Here is a 20,726-nt window from a genome sequence, read left to right on the forward strand (position 1 = left end):
CAATTCTGGTCAATTTTTAACTAACCGGTTTAACTTAACGGCCGCTTAACAGCGTTAATGATCCTGTTACACCACGTGGCGTTCTCTGCGCGTGCCGCATGTCCGCTGCTGGGAGGTAGGTCGGATGCAGGTCAAGTCTCGGGCACGGATCCGGGTTGCTGGTTGCTGGGCCGGGTTGCGGGTCGATGTCCGGGTCGGATCTCGCCAATCGGGCGAAGAAGACGCGTGCGGGAGCGTGAGGCGCGTGTCACCGGCCGCCAGAGTCTTCGTCGGCGCGTGCGACACGTGGGGAGAGTGCTGTCTTCATGGGAGGCGCGTGGGAGCGCGTGTAGACTTTCCGGGTGTCCTTTTGAGACGTAGTTTCCACCGTTGGAATCGTCTTGAGTCTAATTGCACAATGGCAGGCTCAATTTGGGATTTGGAGCAACTTCAAAACTGAGAAGAAAATTGAATTTTTTCTCTGTTCGCCTCTGTTTGGCGAATTCCGGCGTACCTGGACACTCTGATACCATTGATGGGTGGAGAGGAACACTCAGTCATTGGTTGTGACTGAAACTCAATGAGGATAAATTCAAGAACAATTTATTTCAATCAGAAACAAACAATACACAGAGGAAGCAACTCTCATTTCTTTCTCTCTCACTGGCTTTACACTCTCAACACACCACACTTACAATGCACACACACTCACCTATTTATAGCAATTACAGAAACCAAATAATCAACAATGGTGGGAATTTAAACTTCAACGATTGTGGCTGGTTTGGTAAGGTTGGTGGCCAAATCTTGCTTAACTTCAATGGAGGTGGGCTGCCGGTTGATGAAGCTATTGCAGTCAAATTTTTTCTGCCACCGTCCCACTGTTCTCAAGTTTAATCTTCAACAGGAGGCAGTGGGCATTTTTTTTTTTTTTATGTATCTCGTAGAGTTCAATAACTATTAATTAATTAATGCAGTTTTTTAACTAAAATTCCTTGTCTCATTTTAATTTTAATATCTTGATCTCTTTCATTTTTTATTGAATAACATTGCATGTGCATTTAAATTTATATTTTTACAAAAACTTTGCTTTTTTCTCTTTAAAATATTTAGTTAGGTTGTATGCTTTTACCCGATGTTTGGAGAGGTCTTGGATATAAAATTGAACTGAAATTTGTTCAAATCCAAATTCAAAGCTTGAAATCCATGCTTCCAAATGCAGCGTTAGTGATTTGTTTTCAACTTTTAAATGTGTTATTCACTATGAGCTTTCAATGTTTTAAATAAGATTACAAACTCAAAATAAGTAGAAATATTAGGATAATAAATGTAAAAATTTTAAGTTGAGAAGTCAAAATATGAATATATATATATAATATTAGGACAATAAATGTAAACATTTTATAATCTTATAATAGTGCATGTAACAAGGCATTTTTGAGAATGAGACATGGCATGACTCACTTGAGATATGATTGATTAGGTGTTTTAATTTACTTTTGTTTTAAGAGTAAGGATACAATTACAGACTAGTCAATGTGTCATGTGCAATGCATGTGCTTGCATGTGAATATTATTATCGTTTAAACGTTTTTATTATTCTTTATATAATTTGAATACATTTTTTAAAAAAAATTATTAATATATTTTCATAACTTAATTTATAATTATTAAAGTGTGAATATTTAAATTTTTTTATAAAAATTATATTTTATTTAATAAAAGTATACAGAGGAAATTTTCCTATGACACCACTTAGATGGATGGACAACAAAATTTTTAAATATATTATATGATATGATAGGAATGATCTAATTAACATGGCATGAAATATTGAATTTAATATTTATATATCATTATAGATAAAAAAAAATTGATAAGCAACATTTTTATTGATTTATTTTTATAAAAGATTCTTATAAATTGCTATTTGCTATCAAAATCTTATAATTATTGTTTTTGGTTTCCTTAATGAGCAATTAATGATTTTAAAAGAAAAAATTCAAATACATTAATTCTTTGGGAGTACTTCTAGTTCTGTAATTTTGCTTCTAAAATTTATTTGTCAAAAATTTATTATCTATCTAAATGGTGTTGGAAACCATACAAAATAATTTTTTAAGATGTCAAAGGTGTTACTTATTTTATTTTTTGTTTTTATTTTTTCATTCAATTACAAAAATACTAGCCTATTTTTCACTTTCTAATATTTGTATTATAGAGCTAGAAAGTAAAAGATTTGTTTAATTGCAAAAAATAAGTTTCATTTTTCATTTTTAGAATTCAAAATAATTACAAAATCACATCTTATTTTCAAATTTTCAAAAATAATATAAGACAAAACAATTAAAGATGTTTTTTTTTTCTAACGTTCATGTACTAATTTAGAAATTTGAAAAACACTGTGCACTTTTGTTTAAAAAATTTATCACAAGAGAATTGTGCCAAAAGGCTATATTTTTTTTTAATAATTTTGTGAAAAATAAAAAATGTTTTATACATCTAAACTAGGTGTGAATTTTTTTTTTTTTTATGACTTTTGCTATTTAAGCGAGCTTTCTATGCAAAAATACTTTCAAATATTCTCAAAAGATCCTTCAATTGACATATAATTACAATAATTTCAAGTAAATGTTTTCAAATTACTAGTTCAACTTAAGGAAATCTCAAAATTTGTGTTATCTCATCTATTACTATTATTATTGAATTTGCAGAGATGGAATCTACATACAACAAATAGAACAAAAATTATTATTGAGAAAAGAATCTTAATTTAATAACAAAAAAAATCAATTATTTTATACCTCTCTTATATCTCATAATTTTTTTTTTATTGTATCTCTTATTTTTTTTTTATTGTTATATATATATGTGCTTGTGCAAACATACACATGAATGAGGTCAAAATAGAAAATTTCCTTTCCTACAAGTCGTGCTAACCTTGGACTGCAGGGGCAAGAGAAATCATCCCTATTAACATACTCTCAAGTTCAAAGATATTATACCCATAGTAAAGATAATTCAATAAAATTTTATAAAATTGTCCTTTCAAAAAAAATAAAAATAAAAATTATCATCTATTATGTACAAAAGGCATTCTCAAAAGTTTACCTAATTAGATATCTGTCGCCAAGATGTCATTCAGTGTAAGTGTGGAGAATGACTTTTGCAGAGGTGGCTTTTTAACTGCTAATTTTTGTGAAACTTGTCGCATTGTTGGTCGAATTTGAGGATTAGAGTACAAGCATGCAAATGCTAGCTTCACAATCCAGACCACTTCATTTGCAAGTTTATTTGTAGGAGGTGATAAACGTTGGTCTACCACATCTTTCAACAGTACATGGTGAGTGGATAATGATGATGATGTTGATGGTAATGACGAGGAGAATGGTAGAGATAAGATAAGATCACCTGGATGCCTTCCCATAATTACTTCCATTGACACTACTCCAAAGCTATAAACATCACACTTCTCCGTCACTTTCATCGTATAGGAAAGTTCTGCATGCAAAAGATGCTTTTATTTAGTTAATTATAGTTTCTTACATTTACTCCTGAAAGTTGTTATTATACACTATTATTGTTGAATAAAGAGACCAAGTTTTGAATAACATTCTGACTGAAAAAGATTTTCGCATCATGTCTATTAGTCTTTTAATCACAATTGTAACACAATTAAGATTTGTTATAAAAGAAAATACAAATTGTATCCTTTTTGGGTACGTACATGTGTCAGTTCATTAGAATTCCAATGTTGAGATGTTACTCACAACTCCTAATAGTGAGTTTCGAGATATATAGGTTAAGGGAAATTGCAAGTTAATTATTGAAAATACATTTAATAAAATAAGATCCTTTACTTGGATGTGCATTAAATAAGATCCTTTATTTCGATCTTATTGCATGCCCTGATTTTTTAAAGTAGAGACCAAATGTTATTTAGCATAATGAAATGAATAAATTTAACATTATCATAAACTAGTTATATAAAAAACATTTAACTTTATGATTGCTTAACAAGAATTTTTTTTTTAAGGCTAATGGTCATAGCTTAAAACGTTAAGAATGTTTTAAAATATACCCTTTCCAAATACTCAAATGTGGGAACTAATTATGAATTTCAATCAAGGGATAGATGTTTAAGAACTTTTTTCAAAAAGTTCTATAGCTTTTTATATTTTCATTGTAGCAAAAGACAAAAAGAAAAAAAAAATTATAATCTCTTCATAATTTTTTTTTAAAAAAGATTTTTTCTCTACTCTTTTTTTGGATATAATTCTCATTATTTTGCATTGAAACCTAGAAAGGCACGTGAAGACAGAGAATAAATAATTACCTGGAGCTGTGTATCCAATCGTCCCAGCCAATGAACTCCAATTGGAGGAATCGGGCTTTAAAAGCCTAGCAGTCCCAAAATCAGACACATGAGCTTCGTACTCCAAATCCAACAAAACATTGTTACTGGATAAGTCACGATGAATTATGGGGGGTGAACAATCATGGTGCATGTAGGACAAAGCATTTGCAATTCCTCTCACCACATTTACCCTCCTACTCCAGTTGAACTCCATTGCTTGTTCTCGATTACCATTGCTTAGCATCTTCCCCAAGCTTCCTCTCTCTATAAACTGGTAAACAAGAAGGGATTGCTCTACATGTGAGCAAAACCCATAAAGCTTCACAATGTTTCGATGGCATATTTCCGTCAATGCTCGAACCTCACTTTCGAAAGCTTTTGAATTGTCCATGGACTCGTCATCTTGTAAAGGATGAAGTTTCTTCACGGCAACAACTTGGCCAGTGCTAGGCAACTTCGCTTTGTAAACAACTCCATATCCTCCTACTCCGATGCAATACTTAGAATTAAATCCCTCTGTCGCTTCGACTATTTGTTCGTAAACCATCATCCCGTCATACCTCCAAACTGCAAAAATATTTTCATTTTGCATTTCCCTTGGTTGGTTATCCATTTTCTTTTCTTTGGAACTGAGGAGGAAAAAAACTCCAACTATAATGAGTATGAAAAATACTATTGCCATTACGGAAACTACTGTCAAGATCATGATTTTGTTTCCCTTTTTTTCATGAGAAATGTGGCTCATCGTAGAGGGACAAGCCTCCAAACCTAGGACACGGCCACATAAGCTTGTGTTTCTGTAGGAATCAATTTGAGCAATTTGAAAGGGATTGGTTGTAGGAATAGGGCCCTCTAAGTGCTTATTGTAGGATACGTCGACAGATGTCAAAGCAATGAGATTATCAAAGGTGGATGGAATTGAACCAGAGAATCCATTGTGGGAGAGATTCAATGTTTCCAACATCTTCAATTCGCCAACCTGTTGTGGTATCTTTCCAACCAACAAATTCATGCTTAGATCGAGAAATTGCAGAGATTTTAACTTGCCAATTTGAAATGGCAAAGTTCCTTCAAATCTGTTATTAGACATATTCAACATCCACAATCTTGGAGATTCCCCTATTTCTTTGGGAATTAAGCCACTTAGATTATTTGATGCCATGCTAAGACGTTCTAGACTTGAAAGCATTAGAATTTCTGATGGAATAGTGCCTGAAAGCTTGTTGTTGTCTAGAAAAAGGTCTAACATTGATGTCAATCTCCCAAGTTCCTTTGGGATCTTCCCAACAAGGTTATTTGAGGAGAGGTCAAGCACTTGTAGTTTTGTAGCTTCGCCAAGTTCAGGAGGAATCTCACCTGAAATTTTATTGTTGGAGAGTTTTAGGGCCGTCATTCTATAGCATTGCCCCCACTTATGAGAAAGCTCGCCATAGAATTTATTGTTGCTCAAATCAATATAATTTAAATTTGGGTATATGCCAAAATGTTCTGATATGTTTCCAGTGAACTGATTCGTATCAAGTCTAACCCTAACTAGGGTAGTACAATTCCTTAAGATTTTTGCAATGGAACCCCTGAAATGGTTACCTTTTATAACAAACTTCACAAGCAAACCCCCAAGGCATGTATTTTCTGGAAAATGGCCGACAAATTTGTTATCACCTAACTCCACTACCCTCAAATGTGTAAGATTATTCATCTCTCGAGGAATAGAGCCATAAAATTTGTTTGCAAACAAGCGTAACTCTCGAAGAGACTTCAATTTCCCTATTTCTAGAGGGAGTAGGCCAGATAATAGATTATTATATAGTGATAGGGAGGTGAGCTTAGTAAAATTTCCAATTGCAGTTGGAATGGCCCCCGTGAGGTTGTTGTCATTAAGGCTCAGGCTGGTCAAGTTGCGCAAGTTTCCTATAGTAGTTGGGATTGGCCCTGTGAGGATGTTACCTGACAATTCAAGGTCATTAAGAGACTTAAGCATTCCTACCTCTCGAGGAATAGATCCAGAAAGCATGTTATCATCAAGATACAAGGTGGTCAAGTTGCGCAAGTCTCCTATAGTAGTTGGGATTGGCCCTGTGAGGTTGTTACCTGACAATTCAAGTTTATTGAGAGACTTAAGCATTCCTATCTCTCGAGGAATAGATCCAGAAAGCATGTTGTCATAAAGGTAAAGGGTGGTCAAGTTGCGCAAGTCTCCTATAGTAGTTGGGATTGGCCCTGTGAGGATGTTACCTGACAATTCAAGTTTATTGAGAGACTTAAGCATTCCTATCTCTCGAGGAATAGATCCAGAAAGCATGTTGTCATAAAGGTAAAGGGTGGTCAAGTTGCGCAAGTCTCCAATAGTAGTTGGGATTGGCCCTGTGAGGTTGTTACCTGACAATTCAAGGTCATTGAGAGACTTAAGCATTCCTATCTCTCGAGGAATAGATCCATAAAGCATGTTGTCATAAAGGTACAGGGTGGTCAAGTTGCCCAAGTCTCCTATAGTAGTTGGGATTGGCCCTGTGAGGTTGTTACTTGGCAATTCAAGGTCATTGAGAGACTTAAGCATTCCTACCTCTCGAGGAATAGATCCAGAAAGCATGTTATCATCAAGATACAAGGTGGTCAAGTTGCGCAAGTCTCCTATAGTAGTTGGGATTGGCCCTGTGAGGTTGTTACCTGACAAGTCAAGTTTATTGAGAGACTTAAGCATTCCTATCTCTCGAGGAATAGATCCAGAAAGCATGTTGTCATAAAGGTAAAGGGTGGTTAAGTTGCGCAAGTCTCCTATAGTAGTTGGGATTGGCCCTGTGAGGTTGTTACCTGACAATTCAAGTTTATTGAGAGACTTAAGCATTCCTATCTCTCGAGGAATAGATCCAGAAAGCATGTTATCATCAAGATACAAGGTGGTCAAGTTGCGCAAGTCTCCTATAGTAGTTGGGATTGGCCCTGTCGACACCCCAATTTTAACCAGGCCTTTCCGAGGAGACCTCATGTCAAAACCTTTCCACACTGGCTGTGGACCCCACACATTCTTGTGGACCCCACACATTCTCGTGGACCCCACACATTCTTGTAGGTCCACACTGGCTGTGGACCCCACACATTCTTGTAGGTCCCACACTGCTTGTGGACCCCACACATTCTCGTGGACCCCACACATTCTTGTAGGTCCCACACTGCTTGTGGACCCCACACATTCTTGTAGGTCCCACACTGCTTGTGGACCCCACACATTCTCGTGGACCCCACACATTCTTGTAGGTCCCACACTGCTTGTGGACCCCACACATTCTTGTAGGTCCCACACTGCTTGTGGGCCCCACATATCTTCATTGGGCCCCACATGTTTGGTAGGCCCCACCTCTCTTGGTACGCTAGCTCGAATTCCTACATTCGATGCACGTTACCCCTTGGTACGCTAGCTCGAATTCCTACATTCGATGCACGTTACCCCTTGGTACGCTAGCTCGGATTCTTACATCCGATGCACGTTACCCTCTGGTACGCTAGCTCGGATTCCTACATCCGATGCACGTTACCCCCTCTGGTACGCTAGCTCAGATTCCTACATCCGATGCACGTTACCCCTTGGTACGCTAGCTCGGATTCTTACATCCGATGCACGTTACCCTCTGGTACGCTAGCTCGGATTCCTACATCCGATGCACGTTACCCCCTCTGGTACGCTAGCTCAGATTCCTACATCCGATGCACGTTACCTCTTTTGGCATGCTTGCGCCTGCTAGCTCGGGTTCCTATAACCCTCAAATGGCTCGTGGACCCCACGTGGCTCGTGGGCCCCACCTCTCTTGGTACGCTAGCTCGGATTCCTACATCCGATGCACGTTACCCTCTGGTACGCTAGCTCGGATTCTTACATCCGATGCACGTTACCCCCTCTGGTACGCTAGCTCGGATTCTTACATCCGATGCACGTTACCTCTTTTGGCATGCTTGCGCCTACTAGCTCGGGTTCCTATAACCCTCAAATGGCTCGTGGACCCCACATGGTGCGTGGGCCCCACATATCTTCATTGGGCCCCACATGTTTGGTGGGCCCCACCTCTCTTGGTACGCTAGCTCGGATTCCTACATCCGATGCACGTTACCCCCTCTGGTACGCTAGCTCAGATTCCTACATCCGATGCACGTTACCTCTTTTGGCATGCTTGCGCCTGCTAGCTCGGGTTCCTATAACCCTCAAATGGCTCGTGGACCCCACGTGGCTCGTGGGCCCCACCTCTCTTGGTACGCTAGCTCGGATTCCTACATCCGATGCACGTTACCCTCTGGTACGCTAGCTCGGATTCTTACATCCGATGCACGTTACCCCCTCTGGTACGCTAGCTCAGATTCCTACATCCGATGCACGTTACCTCTTTTGGCATGCTTGCGCCTGCTAGCTCGGGTTCCTATAACCCTCAAATGGCTCGTGGACCCCACGTGGCTCGTGGGCCCCACCTCTCTTGGTACGCTAGCTCGGATTCCTACATCCGATGCACGTTACCCTCTGGTACGCTAGCTCGGATTCTTACATCCGATGCACGTTACCCCCTCTGGTACGCTAGCTCGGATTCTTACATCCGATGCACGTTACCTCTTTTGGCATGCTTGCGCCTACTAGCTCGGGTTCCTATAACCCTCAAATGGCTCGTGGACCCCACATGGTGCGTGGGCCCCACATATCTTCATTGGGCCCCACCTCTCTTGGTACGCTAGCTCGGATTCCTACATCCGGTGCACGTTACCCCCTCTGGTGTGCTAACTCGGATCCACATATCCGGTGCCTTGCTAGCTCGGGTTCCTGTAACCCTCAAACGGCTTGTGGACCCCACATGGTGCGTGGGCCCCACACATCTCCGATGGGCTCCGCACAGCTTCTAGAACCCTCTTATTATTATTATTATTATTATTATTATTATTATTATTATTATTATTATTATTATTATTTATTTTAATTTGTCAAATGCAAGCATATTTTGTCCCCCCATCATCATTCACCACATGTCATGTTTCTTCCCTTTATCATTCTTCCCATACTATATTCCATTCATAATTCTTCATCCCATACTTTGTTCCCTCCATCATCACTCACCATATGTCATGTTTCTTCCCTTTATCATTCTTCCCATAATATATTCCCTTCATAATTCTTCATCCCATACTTTGTTCCCTCCATCATCACTCACCATATGTCATGTTTCTTCCTTTTATCATTCTTCCCATACTATATTCCCTTCATAATTCTTCATCCCATACTTTGTTCCCTCCATCATCATTCACCACATGTCATGTTTCTTCCCTTTATCATTCTTCCCATACTATATTCCCTTCATAATTCTTCATCCCATACTTTGTTCCCTCCATCATCATTCACCACATGTCATGTTTCTTCCCTTTATCATTCTTCCCATGCTAATTTCCCTTCATCATTCTTCCCCCCATACTTGGTTCCCCCCATCATGACTCCCCTATGTCTTCTTTCCTATGCTTGCCCTAAGCTAAGCCTATAAATAGCCCTCTCATTCCAAGCACAAGGAAGGAGCTCTTGGTGGTGGTAAGGAGAAGATTTCAAATATTGAAGTTTTCTATCACAAGTTTGTGAAGTTAGTCTTTTTTTTTAGTAAAAATCAAGAGGTCGACTAATCCCGTTTCCTATCGGTGTTGAGTCACTCCATTTGAAGAAGGCACCCCGTAGTGCCTCAAATCAGAGCTCAAGAACAACTCTCGGGAAGACGTTGTAGAGCGGCCCTAGTAGACTCATCAACAGGAAAAGAAGACCGGAGCAGAGGAAAACGAAAGAAGATCAAGCGATCGATTGATCCCTTTTCCTACCGGTACCGGGTCACTCCATTTGAAGAAGGTATTCCCTAGTGCCTCGAGTCGGAACTCAAGAACAACCCTCGGGAAGGCGCTGTAGACTAACCTTGCGGATTCACAGACAGGAGAAGAAGACCGAAGGAGAGAAAGACGATAGGTAAGACCAATGAACTTTCTCTTCCTATGTTTACATTTCCATGCGCCTTTCCCTAATCGGCCTCTGTTGGTTTATTTGATTTTATTTCACTTTTCTTTACTTTAAATAGCTTCCTTTTAACTCATAAAAAAAACAAAAAATAAAAAAATTTCATAAAAGACACAAAAATTCAGAAAAATTTTCAAAGAAAATTCAAAAATTTTTAAAGCTTTGAAACTTATTTACCTTTGAAAATTTTTGAAGAAAATCCAAGAAAGTTTCTAACATGTTTGGCAAAGGTTAGATTTGTTTCCCTACATTCAAGATTTTCAAAAATACATTCTAAAGTCATATCTTTAAAACCATGACTTTCGTGATTGTTGTCTAAAATTCTGTTGTATTCGGAAGGACATTGGAAGATTCCGGAAAATCATTGGTCTCGACCAAGACCTTAAACTGGTTTTTTCCCCCACACTGGTCAACGTTTGACCGGCTCACCATTCCCAAACTGGTTCACCCCAGTTTTCTCCATTTCGCTTGTATATTATTGTTGTATCCATAAAATTCACAAAAATCATGAAATTTTCAAAAATTCCAAAAGTATTTTCACATTTTGGTTTCAATTGATTTCATTTGTGTTATTTTGAAAATTCGGGAAAAATATCAAAAATCATTTTCACACTTAGGAAAAATCATAAAAATATCTTTTTAGGCACAAGAAAAATTCATTCCAATCCCGAACCAATCTCAAAAACCTCCCGAAATAGTATTTTTGATACTTAAAAAAAAAACCTATAGATTTCAAAATCCTCGGGAGCGTATTTTGTATCCTATTTTCGATTTTCCTTCCCAATGATTGCCAACGAGAACATTGACTCTTCGGAGTACTAGATTGCCCCGGTTCTGAGGGAATACCTATATAGTATTTTCATTTTGTTTTTGACTTTTGAAAGGGAGTGATCTTTAAAGGCTTATTACATTTATTTCGGGAAAACTCTTTATTAATCTGGTACCATTCGTAAGAACGGGCGTGTAGGGGGTGCTAATACCTTCTCCTTGCGTAACCATACTCCCGAGCCTAACTTTGGTGACGTAGACCGATTCTACCCCTAACGGGGTAGTAATCAAGTGTTCTAACCACACTTCAAAAGGTTAGTGGCGACTCCACCACACATCGTTTTTTTCACGAAAATTCACATTTTCAAAATACACATTCATTTTTCCCAGTTCGCAAGCCGAACCCATTTTTAAACCAGAGATTGGTTCTCTGGGCCGGGTCCGGGACGTCGCGACAGGCCCTGTGAGGTTGTTACCTGACAAGTCAAGTTTATTGAGAGACTTAAGCATTCCTATCTCTCGAGGAATAGATCCAGAAAGCATGTTGTCATAAAGGTAAAGGGTGGTCAAGTTGCGCAAGTCTCCTATAGTAGTTGGGATTGGCCCTGTGAGGATGTTACCTGACAATTCAAGGTCATTAAGAGACTTAAGCATTCCTATCTCTCGAGGAATAGATCCAGAAAGCATGTTATCATCAAGATACAAGGTGGTCAAGTTGCCCAAGTCTCCTATAGTAGTTGGGATTGGCCCTGTGAGCTTGTTACTTGACAAGTCTAGGTGATTGAGAGACATAAGCATTCCTATCTCTCGAGGAATAGATCCAAAAAGCATGTTACGATGAAGGTACAGGGTGGTCAAGTTGCCCAAGTCTTCTATAGTAGTTGGGATTGGCCCTGTGAGCTTGTTAACTGACAAATCAAGGACATTGAGAGACTTAAGCATTTCTAGATTGGAGGGAATGTTTTCGAAGAGGGAGTTGTCACTAAGATCAAGCTTTTGGAGGTGTTGGAAGGACGAGAAATTAAAACTATGGAGCGTACCTCTCAAAGCAAGGCCCGTGAGGTTTACATATGCAATGCTCCTTATGGACTTGTGACACCTAATTCCAATCCATCGATTGCAAGGGTTGGTTCCAACCCAAGAGGACAAAATAGATTGGCTGTGATTGTCAAGACTCGCCTTCCATGCCACCAAAGCGTTTGTTTCAGAAGTAGTGGCGACTAAAGCAGAGACAAAAGCAGCGCAATGGGAAGGAGGAGGAGGAGGGGATGCAAGAAAGAGGAGGTGGATGCGGAGGAAGAAGAGAAGGAAGGAAAGAAGCCGGGGGTGGGTAGACATTGGTTTTCCTATATTTATGACTGCTGGGTATATAAAATGGATGGGTGGTTCGGATGGGGATGCTAAGGGTAAAGGCATAATGAGTGGTATTTATAGACAATGGATGTTGGTCTACCATTTCTATTTCATTTTTTACCTCTTATATATATTTTTAAAATTTTCAATGTAAAAACTTTATTTTTTCTGCATTCTTTAATTTAATTTTTTTTATAGGAATAGACTTATTTCATGTTATGAATTCACAAAAAAAAAAATATATATATATATATATATATATATATATATATATATATATTATACAGTGACAACATTGAAGAATATGGGAGGAAGGAGGACGAAAGTGAGACTGACGCAAAGACGCAAGTATCATTCATTTAACATATATATATATATATATATATAAAAGTTTGACAAGTCATATCACAGTAGACTTGACTTGGAGAGTAGGTGTAGGGTGTAGGGTGTTCCCCTTCATTAATTGTTGCATCAACGGACATCAACTTTTACATACAGTTGTAGAGATTGGTCATAGCTGAGACCACCCGCTATGTGCTGCTCATGCATGGATAACGTTATCCAAAGCTTTGCAAGTTGTTGGAAACCAAGTTAGGAGGGAAAAATAAATCAAGGAATTGGCTTTTCTATTTTTATTTTTTTTAAATGTTCATTATAAAATAAATAGTAAATTAGTCAACAAAATTTTAACCTTGTATTTCTTAGATTTTAAAATTTAAATGAAGTCGATGAATTTTGAGTTTTTTTTTTTTTTGGATTACGCACTGAGTATCCATGTGTCCGTTTTATAGTTCACGTGACTAATCCTACGCTCCTTGAAGTTGGAAGGGTAAATTCAGGAGTAATTTTTTATTCTTGATAATATTTGAGATAGAGAAAAAACCGAATAAAAATTTTGGTTGCTCTATCTATAAATAGGTCAATCAATTAATTCATTCATTTCTTGTGCACGCACTATAGACACCCTATTTTTGCCTTAACCAAACAGAACAAAGGAGTCCCTTCTCATTATATTATTTATTATTGTTCATTACTAGTATTATAATTAGTATTACCTTACTATTATTTTGGGTATATTTTTTAATTTTGTTATTATTATTATTATTATTATTATTATTATTATTATTATTATTTTCCTATATTATTAGTACTTTTCTATTATTTTGCTAGTATTTTTATCATTATTATTATTTTTTTTCATTTTTATTATTATTACTAGTACTTTTATTATCTTTATTTTATTTTTACTTTACTATAATTATTTTTATTTTCCATTTATTTTATTGTTATTATTTTTGATATATTATTATTATTATTATTATTATTATTATTATTATTACTTTTTGTATTATTACTCTATTTTTATTATTATTATTATTTAACTGATAATATCTTTATTATTTTTATTTTTACCATAATTATTTATTATTATTTACTATTAATAGTAGTAGTATTATTATTATTATCTTATGGATACTTATATTATTATGATAATTATTATTATTATTATTTCCTTTTTCATTATTACCATAAGAATAAAAGAATAAAAAAAAAAGAAAATAAAAAAAGGGAAGTTGTTTTAGGGTTTTTGAGATTTTTTTATATAATGGCAAAGAGGAGACAAAAAAAAAGGGGGCGAGCGCAGAGCACAGCCAAAAACAAAAAAAAAACAGCCGGGGGCGCTGCACTGCACACAGAGTCGGGGGACGAGCATCCACAATTCTCGCAGACTCTCCATCTCAGATCCCCCAGGCTCCCAATCTCACTCTCCCTCACGCACAGCCGCAACCACCATTCCTCTCAACTCTGGCAAACACCCAGCCTCCCATAGCTCCGGCGACCCACCTGCGATCCATGATTTGCTCTCCACGACAACCCACAGCCATCCTCCACGCCTCTTTGCAACGCAACACCAGTCCGATGCCTCCTCACGCCCAGCTGTGACCATCTCCCGCAGTACAGCTCTCCTCTGGCCTGTACGCTGCCTGCACGCCACACGACTGATAACCCCACTTGGCGTCGCCGTCGCCGGCGCCCTCCGACACACGACGGACAGTTGCAGCCCTCAATCATTGCCCTACCTGCTCAGCTGCGCCGCCGTTGCTCCCCGCGGATCCAGTCCAGCCCCTGCAACTCTCCACGACGATACCACCTGGGCCAGAGCACTTCTTCAGTTGCTGGTCCTGTTGGAAGCCAAGAGAAGCTCCCCAGCACCAGAAGCTGTCGTCGTTCCTCCATCGCCGCCACAGGCTCTCCGCCCCGCCGCCTTTCGCCGTCGCCGAGCCTAGCTCCGATCACCTTTCCTTGCTGTCGTCGCCGCTCCCAGCCTCAACTCTCCGGCGGTACCCCCCGACTATAAGTCCCTCTGCTGCATATCTACACACCCACACACACATACATACACAGCACACACGCACGTGTATTTTATGTTATTTTATTTTCCTTTTGTTTATTTATTTAGCTACTTGTTTTCTTATTTATTTTTCTGTTTCTTTTCTTATTTTGATCTGTTTTAATATTTAAAGTTTAAGACTTCATAGGTGCCTATATTAATATATTATTTGCCATAGTATGTAGTTAATATTCACAACTAGACTTTTTATTGTATATATGTTAAAATTTTAAATATTGTGTTTTAGGTTTCATTTTATTGCTGCGATATTTGTTTAGATTTTTTTTTTTTTGTAGTAATTACTATAAATATTAATTGGTTTGCTCTTATTTTTGTAGGTTTCCTTTTCATTTGTTGGGGTTGGTTTCAATTTTTTTTTTTTTTTAATTTTGAATTGTGTATACGTTAGATGAGTAGTATTCCGGTTAATCGAATATTGTTGTTAAAGTTTTCCTTTTCTTGTTGTCATATATTTATTTAGTAAATAATATATTCATATTTAGGGTTTTTCTCTTATTGTTATATTATTTGTTTTATAATTAGATATTCAAATTTAAATTGTGTCTATTAAGTATTATCAAAGTAAGGTTTTTATTGTTATCATACCATGTGTAGATATTATTTAGGTTTTTATGCATGTCTAGGTTTCTTTATACTATTTAGGGTTTTGGTTATTCTTGCACTCATTTTATATGTAATGTTTGTATATTTAGGGTTGTGTATTAATTTTGGTAACCATATTGAATAGGTGTATATTATTTTTAGAAATAAATTTTCTCCATAATTTCATTACTTCCTTGGCTTCTCATTGGTTTCCATATTTAACCCTATGTTTGATTTGCTTCCTTAGTTAGTGATTTACCTATATGTGTAGTGTGCATATCTTTAATTGCTTGTTAATATTAAGGTAATTATTATGTTATACATCATATCCTTATTATCATTATCACTATTAGAAGTAAATTATTATTACCATTATTGTACATATGTATTTATATTGTTATATTGTTATATTGTTATGTGATTTAAATGAGTATACTGCCTTATTAAGTATGTGGGTATATTTAGTATTCTTAGATTATACGTTTATATATTGGTGTGTTTTAGTATTATGTTATTTTTAGTATTTTATTCTATATGATACATTATTATTATTATATGGTATTATTTGCTTTAGTATCTTTAGTATCTTAATATGTATAGCATACGGTATTTTATTGCTTAGCTTAATTTGTTAATTTATTATCCTATTATCATATATTGAAACCTCCTAGAGAATTTTAAAAAATATTTTAAATTATTTATAAAAAATCTATAAATTTTGAAGATAAATCTGGGAGCTATTTTTGTAAAGTATTTTCTTGATTTTTATCCGTATGATTTTATTGCGGGGGTATGAGCCTTCGGGCATCACGTACCTTAAGCTCTGAGGGAATATATGTATATATTTATTTATTTATTTATTATGTGTATTTATAAATTCATAAAACGGAGTAATGTAAAGACTTATTAGATTAACTTAGGGAAAATTTCAAATTAATTAGGTACCGTTCGTAAGAACGGGCGTGCAGGAGGTGCTTGTACCTTCCCCTCGCATAACCGAACTCCCGAGCAAAACTCTGGTAACGTAGACCCACTCTACCCCTAACGGGGTAGTAATCATGTGTTCTAACCACACTAAAAGGTTAGTGGCGACTCCGACATTCCATGTTTTTCCATGAAAATATTAGAATGACTTTAATTTCGCCGCCTGGGGCACGCGCGCTCCCGGGACGTCGCGACAGCTTGGCGACTCCGCTGGGGATATTAGAGAGTCGAGCCATTAATTAATTAGAAATTATCCCAAGTTCAAATTTAATAAAACTTTTAATTACTCCTGATTTTGTGAATATTGTGATTTGTAAATAACTTTGATTAATTGTAGATATTTTACTTCCATAATTTGTAAATAACCTTAATTAATTAAAAATATTTTGTTTCCTAATTTTTTAAATATTAATTGTAGATATTCTGAATAAAGCATATTAATTGTAGATATTTTGAATAAGCATATTAATTATAGATATTTTGTATACTAATCGTAAATATTTTGTTTCCTTATTTTTTGTTTCCAAATTGTTTGTGAATAAACATATTAATTGCATGTATTGTGTTTCCTTATCTTTTGAATATATATAAATGTGGAAATAACGGGATTAGGTTAAATTTAAATTCACACACTCTCACGCTCTATACCCGGGCTTTACCTGCTAAGATTAGATAGGGGTGTAATAGCGTTTGTCCCCACGTGGCAGGGCTTGTGGGGACCCGCGAACCACTCCGCTCAATTTAAACTTCGCCCAAACCCCTTTTGGGTGAGGATGGAGGTTAGATTGGGAACCTTTGTATATAGGGATTAGAGCTTACCCCCACATACTTGTCTATAGTTTTCCCTAACTAGGATAGAGCCATGAAGAACCCTGTATATACGTACCTACCCTGGGTTGGGACAGGAGCCACATCCTACTCCACGTATAGTATGTTGTATATATGTTGTGAGATACTTTGTATTATACCATACATTCTGCATCCATTTTAGACTTACATACTACTTAGCCAGTATTCTAAAAAAGCTCAATAATGAGACCATGACCCACCCTTTAAAAAATGAAGCACTTGGCCCAAGCATTTTTAAATATGGGTCGGCCCAACCCTTTTCAAATAACTCGGGCCCAATTCTTTAAAAACAAACCTAGGCTCGACATTTTCCTACGTAAAAACTAGGCCCATACATGATTTTCAAAAATGGTCAAACCCAGATTTCCAAAAGTGGGCTTCAGCCCTATCACCTAAAAATTCGGGCCAACATTTTTTCAAGTAATCCAAGCCCAATTCCTTTTCAACTAGGGCCTTAGCCCATCATGAAATAGGTTGAAGCCCATATTTTAAAATACTTGAGGCCCAAATGCACACTAAAGTCCACAAGTCCACATTGAATGAATCCAACGGGTTGACTAGCCTAGGTCAACCCCAACCTCTGAACATAATCTGACCCTTCATAGAATCTGAGGTTCATGGACTGTTAATTAGGAAATGAATGGTTAAGGGAAGATTTGAATTGAAATCGTGGCCCATCAATGGTTGTGTTAATCTTGAAATCTCTCATTAGTGGAATTTTTCTAGAATTCTGGCTAAGTAGTCACTTAGGTTACATCATATTCATGCATGTCATTTCATACATAGTCATGCACGATAGGTTGCTTGCACACTCATATCTTTGTTTGTATACATAAATGCACTAGTTGCATCCATGCATAAACACCTATTGCATATCCTAATCATGCATCAAAACACATTCACTCATGTAGTACATAATTGTGCATTCATGATTCTAAAAGGAAGTCTGTTGGTTTTCAGTTCCTAATCAAAGAGGTGGTTTGAGTAATATAAAGCAATAATTGAGACCACCCATCAGTACAATACCAGGCGAAGAGCGAGAGAAATGAGTGAACAATTGAAAAATAGAGTCCTGGGTCTAGAACAAGGATAAGAAGAGATAAATGACAAGATAAGTAAGGTTCTGGAGTTACTGATGAACAAGGGAAAGGCAGTGCATGTTGATCCCGAAGTAGATGTGGACCCCGCTCATCCCCCAGGATTCACCCCAGATCATGGACAAACATCAATTCCGCCACCTGGCGTCATGGGGGGTCCACCGCCAAATATGCCTCCTTTCATCCCTGCTATGCCAGCACAGGGGTTCCCAGTAGTAGGAACTCCTCCATTAGTACCTTCTAATATGGGGATCAGCAAATCTGAGGCTGAGCGTCGCTGTGACGTATTAGAAAAGCGCTTAAAAGTAGTGGAAGGTTCTAATACTTTCGATTCAGTTAATCCAAATGACCTTTGCTTGGTGCCTAAAGTCACCTTGCCGCCAAAGTTTAAAATGCCAGACTTTGAAAAGTTTGATGGGACCCGGTGCCCTCGAACACATTTAGTGATGTACTGCCAAGCAATGGCCGCTTACTCGGACGATGAAAAACTAATGATGCATTGCTTTCAAAGCAGTTTGACCGAGTCCGCTATCCGTTGGTACATTCAACAAGATAAGGCTCGGGTCCGCACTTGGAAGAATTTAGCCAACGCTTTTGTTACTCACTACAGCCATGTGACGGAAATGGCGCCTGATCGAACGACTCTACAAGAGATGGAGAAGAAATTCATCGAAACATTCAGAGAATATGCTTATAGGTGGAGGGATATGTCGATCCAAGTGGACCCCCCGGTGAGTGACTGAGAGGCCATCTCCTTGTTCGTGAGCACATTAAAAGACCCCTACCGTACGCACCTTCGGGGAGCAACTCCCCATGATTTTATGGATATTGTGGCTGCGGGAGGAAGAATTGAAGGCGATATCAAAGCGGCCTAGTCAAGGATAGTGGCTCGAAAACTGGTTTAGGCAAAAGGTGGACTAATAAGAAGAAGGAGGAAGAGGCACAAATGATACAGGGGCCGTTTAATTGGAAGAATCAGTACACCAGAGGTGGGAACCAATGGCCCAAGAGAAACTTTGGTTTTGAGCCCATGGTAAATCAAACGGCGCATACAGGCACAAGGCCCCAGATTGTTCACTCTGGTCCACCGAATCAGCAAGCACAAGATAGGAATGTGACTAGATACTTCCGAAGGGTGGACCCCATTCCCATGACATATGCCGAATTATTTCCTCAGCTGCGGGAAAGGGGGATGGTATCTGCAATCCCTGGGACGCCCATTGCGAACCCTCCTCCACAGTGGTATGATCCTGGGGTTCGTTGTGAGTACCATGCTAACTCTCCCGGCCATACTATTGACAAATGTTGGGCCTTCAAGCATAAGGTGCAATCATTAAGAGATGCTGGATGGTTAGCATTCGACGACAAGCAACCAGGAGTCCAGGGGAATCCTTTGCCCAAACACGAGGAAGGAAGTGGTTAACATATCCAGGAGGTTCTCAAATCAATGGTTTCAGTTGTTATCCACTGAGGATAAAATGATGGAGTACCGAACTTTTGACTATCTAATCCTTTTCAGTTAATGTTCTTTTGTTTTCCATTGTTATTTGCTTTTTGTAATCCGTGGACGCCAGTGCCTCGGAATATTTTCGATATTCAATAAAATGAATTATGCATTTCGTTATCTCACTTGCATCATAAGTCTAGTTGCCAAATTTTGTTTGCTTATGTTTCATGCTGGAATAGGGAAAGTAATATTGCCAGTGTTCATGAGCTAGAAAGAGATGTTAAAGGATGAAACAACCATTGAATTCAGACGTTATGAAGAAGTTTTTTTAACTTTCCAAGGAATTCAACGAAGTGGCTGCGCTGTTATGATAATTTCCTATCAATTAATCACTCATGTTTTGATCAAATGATGGATGACCCTCTTTGGCCAACCAGTTATCCCTAAAAAGAACCCAAACAATGATTTACCATTTGTTAACCAAATTAAGCCTGAATGTTAAACCAGCTTTTTCTTAAAAGTCAGATCATCAAAAATCCAACCAGGGTTTAGGCCCCTTAGCGTTTGGCAAATCATTTGAAACAATAGTCATTATCAAAAGGATGGCAGGCCATTGTTCTGCTACCCAAAAGAAAGTCAAAGAAGAAAATCCCTTACAAATCATTTTTGAGCCTGAAAGATTCATTTCTTAATTAACCCGTCAAAGGATCACACCCCGCACTAGGGCATTTTTTAAAAGATTGGTCCCAATTGAAGTTCAAATGAAAATGAAGTCAAGATTCCTTTATAAAAGAAAAAGTAAAAGTTGCAATAAAAGAAGGAAAAGAAGATTAAAAAGGAAAAAAGAAAAACAGGAAGAAGAAGAAAGAGAATAAGGG

At 37.7% G+C, this 20,726-nt stretch overlaps 2 protein-coding genes across 2 annotated transcripts; both read right to left on the reverse strand.

The window, feature by feature from the left end:
- Positions 1-3,094: 3,094 nt before the first annotated feature.
- On the reverse strand, positions 3,095-4,934 carry LOC131160954 (MDIS1-interacting receptor like kinase 2-like). Its single transcript, XM_058116824.1, has 2 exons — positions 4,316-4,934; positions 3,095-3,480 (listed from the first exon to the last, which is right to left on the reverse strand). Exons 1-2 carry the CDS (start codon positions 4,926-4,928, stop codon positions 3,095-3,097), a joined length of 999 nt encoding a protein of 332 aa, XP_057972807.1. The 5' UTR covers positions 4,929-4,934.
- A 7-nt stretch (positions 4,935-4,941) lies between these two features.
- LOC131160955 (probable leucine-rich repeat receptor-like protein kinase At1g35710) lies at positions 4,942-12,461 on the reverse strand. The gene is made up of 3 exons (XM_058116825.1): positions 11,600-12,461; positions 5,022-7,276; positions 4,942-4,965 (listed from the first exon to the last, which is right to left on the reverse strand). Exons 1-3 carry the CDS (start codon positions 12,459-12,461, stop codon positions 4,942-4,944), a joined length of 3,141 nt encoding a protein of 1,046 aa, XP_057972808.1.
- Positions 12,462-20,726: the final 8,265 nt, after the last annotated feature.

Source organism: Malania oleifera, chromosome 7, assembly GCF_029873635.1.
Source record: "Malania oleifera isolate guangnan ecotype guangnan chromosome 7, ASM2987363v1, whole genome shotgun sequence".
NCBI classification, from domain to species: Eukaryota; Viridiplantae; Streptophyta; class Magnoliopsida; order Santalales; family Ximeniaceae; genus Malania; species Malania oleifera.